At 45.2% G+C, this 13,506-nt stretch overlaps 2 protein-coding genes across 2 annotated transcripts in view; one reads left to right on the top strand and one right to left on the bottom strand.

Annotated features, from left to right (window-relative positions):
- LOC139273755 (zinc finger protein 530-like) overlaps positions 1–13,506 on the bottom strand; it is an 84,977-nt gene that overhangs the window by 36,008 nt on the left and 35,463 nt on the right. The gene's annotated exons all lie outside the window — the stretch shown is intronic.
- LOC139272892 (zinc finger protein 235-like) lies at positions 2,124–6,368 on the top strand. Its single transcript, XM_070888996.1, has 2 exons — positions 2,124–2,215; positions 5,138–6,368. The coding sequence occupies exon 2, from the start codon at positions 5,241–5,243 to the stop codon at positions 6,366–6,368; it is 1,128 nt and encodes a 375-aa protein (XP_070745097.1). The 5' UTR covers positions 2,124–2,215; positions 5,138–5,240.

Below are 13,506 nucleotides of genomic sequence, written 5' to 3'. Positions count from 1 at the left end.
CACTACTTCCTCACCCTGAATCTGTATTACAAATTCAACCATACTGTGATCACTCATTCCGAGAGGATCTTTTACTCGGAGACCGTTTATTATTCCTGTCTCATTACACAGGACCAGATCTAAGATAGCTTGCTCCCTTGTAGGTTCTGTAACATACTGTTCTAATAAACAATCCCGTATGCATTCTATGAATTCCTCCTCAAGGTTACCCCGTGTGATTTGATTTGACCAATCAATATGTAGGTTAAAATCACCCATGATTAATGCCTTCCTTTTTCACATGCCTCCATTAAGCCCTTCATTATTGCCTGCCCCACCGTGAAGTTATTATTTGGGGGCCTATAAACTACGCCCACCAGTGACTTTTTTCCCTTACTATCTCTAATCTCCACCCACAATGATTCAACATTTTGTTCATTAGACCCAATATCTTCTCTCACAACTGCCCTGATATCATCCTTTATTAACAGAGCTACCCCACCTTCTTTCCCTTCTTGTCTATCTTTCCAAATTGTCAGATACCCCTGTATGTTTAATTCCCAGTCTTGGCCACCTGCAACCACGTTTCTGTAATGGCCACCAAATCATACCCATTTGTAATGATTTGTGCCGTCAACTCATTTACTTTATTTCGAATGCTGCGTGCGTTTAGGTAGAGTGTTTTAATACAAGTTTTGAAACCGTGATTTTTAGTTTTGACCCCTCCTGCAGCCCCTTTATATTCATACATATTGTCCCTTCCTATCACCTTGTGGTTTACACTTACCCTAGTGCTACTCTGCTCTGTTGCCTCCTGCCTTTTGCATTCTTTCTTGGTGTGCTGTTCGTCTGAGCTCTCACCCACTCTAACTAGCTCAGAGCCCTCTCCTGTGTTTCGAATACTCCTTGCATTGAAGCACCGAGATTTTATGCTTGCCTTTTTATTACACTTTGACCCTTTTGAATTTTGCTGTACAGTGGCCCTTTTTGTTCTTTGTCTTGGGTTTCTCTGCACTCTACTTTTACTCATCTCCTTTCTGTCTTTTGCTTTTGTCTCCATTTTATTTCCCTCTGTCTCCCTGCATTGGTTCCCATCTCCCTGCCATATTAGTTTAACTCCTCCCCAACAGCACTAGCAAACATTACATGTTGGGGCATGCCCAATTGCCCTTGTCTGCCTGGAGAACTGTGTGCTGCTTTAACAATGTTGAATCTCTGTCCCAACCATTACTTCACACAGTACCTCTCGTCTGTTCTGCTAGTGGCCATGCTCGCGTGGTTTAAATCCCATCCTCGTCGCCATTGATATGTCCTTACTATACAGTATAAATGCATGCGAGGCCCATGCTTGAGAGAAGGTCAGTCTGTGACCTGTCCTTTATTCCTTAGCACTCAAGTGATGGAAGTGAGTGAAGCTTCCCCTTTTATACCTGAAGGTCCAGGTTAGGAGTGTCTCCCACAAGTTCACCACCTAGTGGTCATTGTTCTCACAGTGTACAACTTAGGTCAGATTATACATGGGTTGCTATGCTGGTTGAATATATGAGAGATTGCATTTAGAATATTGGGGCATTTTACTCTAGGACAGATGTCAAGGCCATGGAGGGAGTGCAGAAGCGATGCACTGAGATGATACTAGGACCAAGGCGATTTAGTTATGAGGAGCGAGAAACTGGGTCTTTTTTCATTACAACAAAAAAGGATAAGAGATGTGAGGGGCGTGGGAGGTGGGGGGTGGGCGGTGGTGGTGCTTCAAATGATCGCACACTCACTGTCCTTCAGGATCTGTGTCCAGGGGAGAAGCTGATGGGTTTATCTTATATCATCTTTCGATTATAAGATGTGTTCATCGATGGGAGTAACAAGTGTCAGCACCAAACACTCTCCGGTCCGGTACAGCATGGGGTTAGACACAGAGTAAAGCTCCCTCTACACTGTCCCGTCAAACATCCCAGGGCAGGTACAGCACGGGTTAGATACAGAGTAAACTCCCTCTGCACTGTCCCATCAAACGCTCCCAGGGTAGGAGTCCCGCCCCTCGGGCTCCTCGATTGGTTGAGGACCTGCCGCCACCTCAGCCTGCAAAGCCCCGCCCACTCTCTCTCTATTGGTCGGAGCTCACGTCAGTCACGGTCGTGGCGTTGATCACGTGGCTCAGTCCAGCTCCCTGCAGGAGACCCCGTGCTGCTGCCGCTCGGACACTGCGCTCGGTGCCGGGGGGCGCAAGGAAGCTCCGGTTTGTATTTTATTTTTTATTTATCTTCCTATTTGCGCTTTTATCCGCTATTTATATAAAAAAATTTCCACTGGTGATCCGGGCTCTCAGGCGGGATGTGGACTGAGCATGCGCGGTGTCAGCCACAACTTCGCGCGGGGACTGTCAGAATGGTGACATCACTGACTGGTGACATCACAGAGGGAGGTCACGTGGCCCATCGAGCCCGCCGGCTCCCTGCAACAGCTCCTCAGCTCCTCCCACTGCACCGCCCTGTCCCCGGAGCCCTGCACTTTGTTTCTCCTTCACATACTCATCCAACTCCCCTTGAAAGCCGCAATTGAGTCTCCCTCCACTACGCTTTCAGGCCGTGCATTCCAGATCCTAACCACTCGCTGCATAAAAACGTTTTTCTTATGTCACTTTTGTTTCTTTTTCCAATCACCTGAAATCTGTGTCCTCTGGTTCTCGGCCCTTCTGCCACTGGGAACAGTTTCTATCTGCTCTGTCCAGAGAATCATAGAAGTTTACAGCACGACAGGAGGCCATATCCAGCCTAATCCCACTTTCCAGCTCGAGGTCCGTAGGTTACGGCACTTCAAGTGCACATCCACATACCCTTTAAATGTGATGAGGGTTTCCGCCTCTACCACCAATTCAGGCAGGGAGTTGCAGCCTCCCCACCCACCCCCCACCCACTGTGTGAAGACATTTCCCCTCAAATCCCCTCTAAACCGTCTACTAATTACTTTAAATTTATGCCTACTGGTTGTTGACCCCTCTGCTGAGGAATATAGGCCCTTTCTATCCACTATATCTAGGCCCCTCATAATTTTATACCCCTCAATGAGGTCTCCCCTCAGGCTCCTCTGTTTCAAGGAAAAGAAACCCAGCCTATCCAATGTGTCCTCATAGCTAAGATTCTCCACTCACGGCAACATCCTCGTAAATCTCCTCTGTACCCTCTCCAGTGCAATCACGTCCTTCCTGTAATGCGGTAACCAGAACTGCACGCAGTACTCCAGCTGTGGCCTAACCAGTGTTTTATACAGTTTAAGCATAACCCCACTACTCATGTCTTGTGTGCCTCAGCTAATAAAGGCAATTTTTGCATGCTCTCGGCGATGAGACTCGAGGTGCTCAGTGCCCTCCCGAATGCACTTCCTCCACTTAGAGTGGTCTTGGGCCAGGGACTTCCAGGTGTCAGTGGGGATGTTGCACTTTATCAGGGAGGCTTTGAGGGTGTCCTTGTAATGTTTCCTCTGCCCACCTTTGGCTCATTTGCCGTGAAGGAGTTCCGAGTAGAGCGCTTGCTTTGGGAGTCTCGTGTCTGGCATGCGAACAATGTGGCCTGCCCAGCAGAGCTGATCAAGTGTGATCAGTGCTTCAATGCTGGGGATGTTGGCCTGGTCGAGGACGCTAATGTTGGTGCGTCTGTCCTCCCAGGAAATTTGTAGGATCTTGCAGAGACGTCGTTGATGGTATTTCTCCAGCGACTTGAGATGTCTACTGTATATGGTCCATGTCTCTGAGCCATCTCGAGTCTCAAAGCCGAGAGCATGCAGAAATCAAGCGTGGGCAGCGGAAAGAGCGTGCGGCAAATCTGTCCCATCCACTTCTCTCAATGACGATCTGTCCCACCTGTGACAGGGACTGTGGTTCTCGTATTGGACTGTTCAGCAACCTAAGGACTCACCTTAATAGTGGAAGCAAGTCTTCCTCGATTCCGAGGGACTTCTTATGATGATGAATAAAGGCAAGCATTCTGTATGCCTTCTTAACCACCTTATCTACCTGGCCTTCTACCTTCAGGGATCTGTGGACATGCACTTCAAGGTCCCTTTGTTCCTGTACACTTCTTAGTGTCCTACCATTTAATGTGTATTCCCTTGCCTTGTTCACCCTCCCCATTACCTCACACTTCTCCAGATTTAATTCCATTTGCCACTGATTTGCCCACCAGACCAGTTGATTGATATCTTCCTGCAGTCCGCAGCTTTCTTCTTCATTATCAACCAATTTTAGTATCATCTAAAAACTTCTTAATCATACCCCCTATATTCAAGCCTAGATCATTGATGTATACCACAAAAAGCAAGGGAACCAGTACTGAGCCCTGCGGAACCCCACTGGAAACATCCTTCCAGTCACAAAAACATGCATCAACCATTTCCCTTTGCTTCCTGCCTCTGAGCCAATTTTGGATCCAACTTGCCACTTTGCTCTGGATCCCATGGGCTTTTACTTTCGTGACCCATCTGCCATGTGGGAGCTTATCAAAAACCTTGCTAGAATCCATATACACTACATCAAACGCACTGCCCTCATCGACCCTCCTTGTTACCTCCTCAAAACATTCAATGAAGTTGTCCAGACCGCTCAGGATTTGGAACAGCTCGATCAAATCTTCTCTTAACCATCTCTGCTTCAAGGAGAACAACTCCAGCTTCTCCAGTCAATCCACATAACTGAAGTCCCTCATCCCTGGAATCATTCTCATAAATCTTTTCTGCACCCTCTCTTAAGGCCATATATCCCTCTCAAAGTGTGGTGCCTAGAATTGGGCACAATACTCCAGTTGAGGCCGAACCAGTGTTTCATACAGGTTCATCATAATAGCCACACTTTTGTACTCGACACCTCTATTCATGAAGCCCAGGATCCCGTAAGCTTTTTTAACTGCTTTCTCAACCTGCCCTGCCACCTTCAGCGATTTGTGCACATATACCCGCAGGTCTCATTGTTTATGCAGCCCCTTTAGGATTTTACCCGTTAGTTTATATTTCCTCTCCTCATTCTATTGCAGCCACCATTACTGTTGGTCCTTTCAACCAATCTGTGCAGCAGCTGGGCCTGAAAATCAGCTTCACTGCCCCTGGGCTGGGAAAGGGGGACAGGAGGCAAAATTCTCCCTCTTACCCCTTTTATAAACTCGCTTTACAGGATTTTAGAAGTGGAGCATTTACAGACTGGAAGCTCAGACCAAACATCACATCAGGATCAGTCGCTCAAGTCATCAGGACCTGAATATCATCGGCCTTTGCACATGGCAGGGGAGAGCAGTGATCGCAGCGCGGACAAACTGCACACGTGTTCCGTGTGTGGACCCGGATTCAGCCGATCGCCTGACCTGGTGAGACACGTGCACCATCACACCAGGGAGAAACCGGGTCAAGGTGGGGATGGCGGGAAGGGATTCAGTTCCCCGTCTGTGTCGGAAGTTCATCGGCGCAGTCACACCGGGGACAATCCGTTCATCTGCTCAGTGTGTGGGAAGGTATTTGTTTATCCATCCCACCTGCAGACACACCAGCGAGCTCACACTGACGAGAAACCATTTCAGTGTTCTGACTGTGGGAAGAGCTTTAAAAGCCCCCACAATCTGAAGCAACACCAGAATGTTCACACTGATGAGAGACCATTTAAATGTTCTGACTGTGGGAAGAGCTTTAAAAGTTCTGGGGAGCTGAAGGCACACCAGCACCTGCACACTGGAGAGAGACTGTTCACCTGCTCCCTGTGCGGGAAGGGATTCACTCTGTCATCCAACCTGCTGAAACACCAGCGAGTTCACACTGGAGAGAGACCGTGTAAATGTTCTGACTGTGGCAAGAGCTTTATAATGTCCGGGGATCTGAAGAAACACCAGAGAGCTCACACTGGGGAGAGGCCGTTCACCTGCTCAGTTTGTGGGAAGGCATTCACTCTGTCCTCCAACCTGCTGACACACCAACTTGTTCACACAGATGAGAGACTGTTTAAATGTTCTGACTGTGGGAAGAGCTTTAAAAGCTCTGGGGATCTGAAGAAACACCAGCGTGCTCACACTGGGGAGAGGCCATTCACCTGCTCCGAGTGTGGGAAGGATTTCTGTGATTCATCCAACCTGCTGACACACCAGCGAGTTCACACAGATGAAAGGCCGTTTAAATGTTCTGACTGTGGGAAGAGCTTTAAAAGGTCCGGGGATCTGAAGAGACACCAGTTTGTTCACACTGGGGAAAGGCCGTTTACCTGCTCAGTGTGTGGGAAGGGTTTCAGCGATTCATCCAACCTGCTGACACACCAGAGAATTCACACTGGGGAGAGGCCATTTATCTGCTCAGTGTGCGGGAAGGGATTCCCTCAATCATCCCAGCTGCTGAGACACCAGCGAGTTCACACTGTCCTGTAGTGCAGGGCCCAGCAGACAGTTGGAGCGATGTGGGATACGGGTGTCGCAGGCAAGGCCACCATTTATTGCTTCCCCTTAATTGCCCTTGAGAAGGTGGTGGTGAGCCACCTTCTAGAAACACTGCAGTCCGTGTGGTGTTTTTGCAGAAGTTTGGAATAATTCAGTGTCTTGCTCGGCCATTTCAGAGGGCAGTTAAGAATCAACCACATTGCAGTGGGTCTGGAGTCACGTATAGGCCAGACCGAGTAAGGGCGGCAGATTTACTTCCTTAAAGGACATTAGTGAACCAGATGGGTTTTTACGACAATCCGCTTGTTTCATGGCCACCATTACTGACACTCGCTTTATTTAATTAACTGAATTTAAATTCCCCAGCTGCCGTGGTGGAATGTTTTATAAATTCTTGTACTGCTGGTTAATCTTTAAGACTGTTGTGGTGATGATTCCCTTGATTTGACTGTTCAGAAGAACATAATAGGAGCAGGAGTAGGCCATCTGGCCCCTCGGGCTTGCTCCACTTTTCAATAAGATCATGGCTGATCTGATTTGGCCTCAACTCCACTTCCCTGCCCTCTCCCCACAACCCTCGACTCCCTTATCTTTCAAAGATCTGTCTATCTCCACCTTAAATATATTCAATGATCCAGTCTTCAGAGCTCTTTGGGGTGAAGGATTCGAAAGATTTACAACCCTCTGAGATAAGAAATTCTTCCTCATTTCCATTTTAAATGGGCAGCCCCTTATTCTGAGACTATGCTCCCTAACTCTAGATCTTCCATGAGTGGAAACATCCCCTCTGTATCTACCCTGTCAAGTCCCCTCAGAATCTTACACGTTTCAATAAGATCACACCTCATTCTTCCAAACTCCAATGAGTATAGGCCCAACCTGCTCAACCTTTCTTCATATGACAACCCCCTCATCTCAGGCATCAACCTCGTGAACCTTCTCTGAACTGCCTCCAATGCAAGTATATCCCTCCTTAAATAAGGAGACCAATACTGTACGCAGTACTCCAGGTCTTACCAACTGTACAATTGTAGCAGGACTTACTTATTTTTATACTCCATCCCCCTTGCAATAAAGGCCAACATTCCAGTTGCTTTCCTGATTACTTGCTGTACCTGCATGTTAACTGTTTGAGTTTCATGGACAAGGACCCCCAGATCATTCTGTACTGCAGCATTTTGTAATCTCTCCTCATTTAAATAATCATTTTATTTTTTTTTCTAGCAAAGTGGATAACCTCACATTTTCCCACATTATACTCCATCTGCTAATTTTTTGCCCACTCACTTAGCCTGTCTATATCCCTTTGCAGAATCTTTGTGTCCTCTCAACTTGCTTTCCCACTTATCTTTGAATCATCAGCAAATTTGGTTACATTACACTCGGTCCCTTCATCCAAGTGATTGAGAAAGATTGTAAATAGTTGAGCCCCAGCACTGATCCCTGTAGCACCCCAGTAGCCAATGTGAAAATGACACATTGATCCCGACTCACTGTTTTCTGTTAGTTAGCCAATCCTCTATCCATGCTAATCTATTATCCCCAACCCTACGAGCTCTTCTCTTGTTCAGTAACCTTTTATGTGGCACCTTATCGAATGCCTTCTGGAAATCCAAATACACCACATCTACTGGTTCCCCTTTATCCACCATGCTCATTACATCCTCAAAGAACTCCAACAAATTTGTCAAACATGATTTCCTTGCCATAAAACCATGATGGCTCTGCTTGACAGTATTATGCTTTTCTAAATGTCCTGATATTACTTCCTTAATAATGGACTCCAGCATTTTCCCAATGACAGATGTTAAGCTAACTGGTCTATAGTTTCCTGCTTTCTGTCGCACTCCTTTCTTAAATAGGGGCTTTACATTTGCGGTTTCCCAATCCGCTGGGACCTCTCCAGAATCCAGGGGATTTTGGTAGATTACAACCAATGCATCCAATATCTCTGCAGCCACTTCTTTTAAGACCCTAGGATGCAGGCCATCAGGTCCAGGGAACTTCATAGAATCATTGAGGTTTACAGCACGGAAGGAGGCCACTTCGGCCCATCGTGTCTGTGCTGGCCAACAAAAAGCTATCCAGCCCAAATTACCCATCTCTAGTCCCATTAGTTTGCCTAGTACATTTTCTCTAGTGAAAGAGATTGTTTTAAGTTCCAACCCCCGCCCCCCACCCCCCGACACACAATAGCCTCTTGATAATCAATTATTGGGATACTTTTAGTGTCTGCTACTGTGAAGACCAATGCAAAATATTTGTTACTGGTCTCTGCCATTTCCCTGTTTCCCATTATTAATTCCCCAGTCTCATCCTCTAAGGGACCAATGTTTATTTTGCTACTATCTTCCTTTTTATATACCTGTACAACCTCTTACTGTTTATTATATTTCTTGCTAGTTTACTCTCATAAACTATCTTCACTCTCTATCCTTTTTTTAGTTGTCCTTTGCCGGTTTCTAAACATTTCCCAACCCTCTGGCTTTCCACTATTCTTTGCAACATTGTATGCCGTTGTTTTCAATTTGATACCATCCTTTACTTCCTTAGTTAGCCACGGATGGTTCATGCTTCTCTTTGAGTCTTTCTTTCTCACTGGAATATATCTTTGCTGAGAGTTATGAAATATCTCCTTAAATGTTTGTCACTGGTTATCTACCGTCTTACCCTTTAATTTATCTTCCCAGTCCACTTTAGCCAACTCTGCTTTCATACCTTTGTAATTGCCTTTATTTAAGTTCAGGACACTAGTTTGAGACCTAGTTTTCTCACCCTCAAACTGAATTTGAAATTCTACCATGCTATGATCACTCTTCCCAAGTGGATTCTTTACTATGAGATCATTAATTACTCCAGTCACATTACACATTACCAGATCTAAAATAGTCTGCTCTCTGGTTGGTTCCACAACGTATTGTTCTAAGAATCCATCCCGCATACACTCTATGAACTCTTCCTCAAGGCTATCTTTGCCAATTTGACTTGTCCAATCAATATGAAGATTTAAATCACCCATGATTATTGCCGTAACCTTCTTGCAAGCCTCCATTATTTCTTGATTTATACTCTGTCCTACAGTGTAGCTACTGTTAGGGAGCCTGTAGACAACTCTCACCAGTGAATTCTTCCCCTTATTATTTCTTATCTCCACCCAAACTGATTCTACATCGTGATCTTCTGCGCCAATATCATTTCTCACTACTGCACTGATCCCATCCTTTATTAACAGAGCTACCCCACCTCCTTTTACTTTCTGCCTATCCTTATGAGAATGCAAATACCCCTGAATATTCAGTTCCCAGCCTTGGTCACCTTGCAACCATGTCTCTGTAATGGCCATCCGATCATAGCCATTTATTTCAATTTGTGCCATCTATCTTGTTACGAATGCTGCTTGCAGCTGGTGGCATTCATGGTGTTACATAGAATGTACAGACAGAAACACACCATTCAGCCCAACTGGTCCATGCCGGTGTTTATGCTCCACACCCACCCTACCTCAATTAACCCGAACAACATATCCTCCAATTCCTTTCTCCTCATGTGGCTTCCCCTTAAACACATCTCTGCTATTCACCTCAACCGCTCCTTGTGGTAGCGAGTTCCACATTCTCATCACTCTCTGGGTAAAGAAATTGCTCCTCAATTCCCTCCTAGATTTATTAATGACTATCTTATATTTATGTTCCCATAAGTCTGAGATTCTGTTAACACAGGAAGAACACAAGAAATAGGAGCAGGAGTCGGCCATTTGCCCCCTCGAGCCTGCTCTGCCATTTAATAAGATCATGGCTGATCTGATCATAGACTCAGCTCCACTTCCCTGCCCGATCCCCATAACCCTTTACTCCATTATGGCTCAAAAACCTGTCTATCTCCATCTTAAATATATTCAATGACCCAGCCTCCACAGCTCTCTGGGACAGAGAATTCCAAAGATTTACAACCCTCAGAGAAGAAATTCCTCCTCGTCTCAGTTTTAAATGGGCGACCCCTTATTCTAAGACCATGCCCCATAGTTTTAGCTTCCCCTATGAATGGAAATATTCTCTCTGCATCCACCTTGTCAAGCCCTCTCTATCTTATACGTTTCAATAAGATCACCTTTCATTCTTCTGAACTCTAATGAGTATACTCCCAACCTACTCAACCTATCTTCATAAGTCAACACCCTCAACTCCGGAATCAACCTAGTGAACCTTCTCTGAACAAGCTCCAATGCAGGTATATCCTTCCTTAAATACGGAGATCAAAACTGCACGTAGTACTCAAGGTGTGGCCTCACCAAAACCTGTACACTTGTAGTGGACTTCTCTGCTTTTATACTCTGTACTGCAGCATTTTGTAATCTCTCCACATTTAATAATTATTTTATTTTTTATTTTTCCTAGCAAAGTGGATAACCTCACATTTTCCTACATTATACTCCATCTACCAAATTTCTGTCCCCTCACTTAGCCTGTCTATATCCCTTTGCAGATTTTTTGTGTCTTCCTCACAATTTGCTTTCCCACCCATCTTTGTATCATCAGCAAACTTGGCTACATTACACTTGGTCCCTTCATTCAAGTCATTAATATAGATTGCAAATAGTTGGGGCCCCAGCACTGATCCCTGCAGCACCCCACTAATTACTGTTTGCCAACCGGAAAATGACCCGTTTATCCCAACTCTGTTTTCTGTTAGTTAACCAATCTTTAATCCATGCTAGTATATTGCCCCCAACCCCGTGAACTTTTATCTTGTGCAGTAACCTCTTATGTGGCACCTTATTGAATGCCTTCTGCAAATCCAAATACACAACATTCACTGATTTCCCCCTTATCCACCCTGCTCGTTATGTGAATGTTTAAAAATGTATAGAGACATTGAAGTTGAGAACGTGGGAATTGTATAGGGACAGTATAAGCTAACAAACAATTCATGGAGGAATAGCCATGACATCTCAGACTCGAGACTGCGAAATGTTACAACACTAACACATATTGAAACAAAACCCACAGCTTGCAGAAAAACCTCAAGGTCTTATTAAATCATGTTATTAACCTGAAACATTAACAGAAGGTCTTTGTTTAAAATCAGACCATACTTAGGTTGGCTTATGAGTGGACAAAGGGAAAGAGGGACCAAAAGAGATAGGTTGAACTAGGATGTCACTCTAGCCCTATCTTGTTATCTTTTGCCGAGAATGTATAACTGTTGTCGCTTTATGATGTAACTTCACCTATCCGTAGGGAGTGTGTACGCTCTATCCAGAGGGTATATCTTCTGTCTGATAGGTCTTGCCGGCCGGTAAAATAAAGACTGCTTTGTTCAAAGCACAAGAGGTATTCGACTCAGTAATTTTACTGAACCAGATTGAGAGAAAATAATCTACATTTACAGTTACATCCTCAAAGAACTCCAGCAAATTTGTCAAACATGATTTCCCTTCCATAAAACCATGCTGACTCTGCTTGATTGAATTATGCTTTTCCAAATATCCTGCTAGTGCTTCCTTAATAATGAACTCCAGCATTTTCCCAACAACAGATGTTAGGCTAACCTCCAATAGTTTCCGGCTTTCTGTCTGCCTTCTTTTTTAAATAGGAGCATTACATTTGCGGTTTTTCAATCCGCTGGGACCGCCCCAGAATCCAGTGAATTTATGTAGATTACAACCAATGCATCCACTATCTCTGTAGCCACTTCTTTAGGACCCTAGGATGCAAGCCATCAGGTCCAGGGGACTTGTCCACCTTTAGTCCCATTATTTTACCGAGTACTACTACTTTAGTGATAGTGATTGTATTAAGTTCCTCCCTCCCTATTGCCCCTTGATTATCCCCTATTGGGATGTTTTTAGTGTCTTCTACCATGAAGACCGATACAAAATATTTGTTCAAAGTCTCTGCAATTTCCCTGTTCCCCATTATTAATTCCCCAGTCTCATTCTCTAGCGGACCAGCGTTTACTATAGCCACTCTTTTCCTTTTTATGTACCTGTAAAAACTCTTTACTATCTGACCAGGCTCTCAAAGTCACAAATGACATCCTTTGTGACTGTGACCAGGACAAACTATCCCTCCTCGTCCTTCATGTTGGCCTTCATAACGAGAGGATTTGAGTATAGGAGCAGGGAGGTCTTATTGCAGTTGTACAGGGCCTTAGCGAGGCCACACCTTGAATATTATGTACAGTTTTGGTCTCCTAATCTGAGGAAGGACATTCTTGCTATTGAGGGAGTGCAGCGAAGGTTCACCAGACTGATTCCCAGGATGGCAGGACATATGAAGAAGGACTGGATCGACTAGGCTTATATTCACTGGAATTTAGAAGAATGATAGGGGATCTCATAGAAACATATAAAATTCTGACGGGATTAGACAGGTTAGATGCAGGAAGAATGTTCTCGATGTTGGGGAAGTCCAGAACAAGGGGATAAAGGGTAAACCATTTAGGACCGAGCTGAGGAGAAACTTCTTCACTCAGAGAATTGTGAACCTGTGGAATTCTCTAAAACGGAAAGTTGTTGAGGCCTGTTCGTTAGATATATTTAAAAGGGAGTTAGATATGGCCCTTACGGCTAAAGGGATCAAGGGTTATGGAGAGAAAGTAGGAATGGGGTACTGAAGTTGCATGATCAGCCACGATCATATTGAATGGTGGTGCAGGCTCGAAGGGCCGAATGGCCTACTCCTGCACCTATTTTCTATGTTTGACTTGTCTGCAGCCTTTGACATGGTGCCTCTCCTGCCATCCATCTGGGTGGGACTACACTCACCTGGTTCCATTCTTATCTATCTAATCATAGCCAGAGAATCTCCTGCAATGGCTTCTCCTCCCACCCCTGCATCCTCACCTCTGGTGTCCCCCAAGGGATCTATCCTTGGCCCCCTCCTATTTCTCTTGTGCAAGTTGCCCCTTGGTGATATCATCCGAAAGCACATCAGTTTCCACGTGTACGCTGACGACACCCAGCTCTACCTCACTACCACTTCTCTCGACTTCTCCACCGTCTCTAAATTGTCTGACTGGATGAGCAGAAATTTTCTCCAATTGAATATTGGAAATACCAAAGTCATTGTTTTCGGTCCCTGCCACAAACTCCGTTCCCTAGCTACTGATACCATCCCTCTCCCCAACT

The sequence above is a fragment of the Pristiophorus japonicus genome, chromosome 9, assembly GCF_044704955.1.
Source record: "Pristiophorus japonicus isolate sPriJap1 chromosome 9, sPriJap1.hap1, whole genome shotgun sequence".
NCBI classification, from domain to species: Eukaryota; Metazoa; Chordata; class Chondrichthyes; family Pristiophoridae; genus Pristiophorus; species Pristiophorus japonicus.
The sequence above is the reverse complement of the archived record's forward strand: the minus strand, read 5'-3'. Positions and strand labels throughout refer to the sequence as shown.

What these genes read in the sequence shown, in the direction of transcription:
- LOC139272892 (XM_070888996.1), top strand. Translation starts at nt 5,241, where the DNA reads ATGGCAGGGGAGAGCAGTGATCGCAGCGCGGACAAACTGCACACGTGT.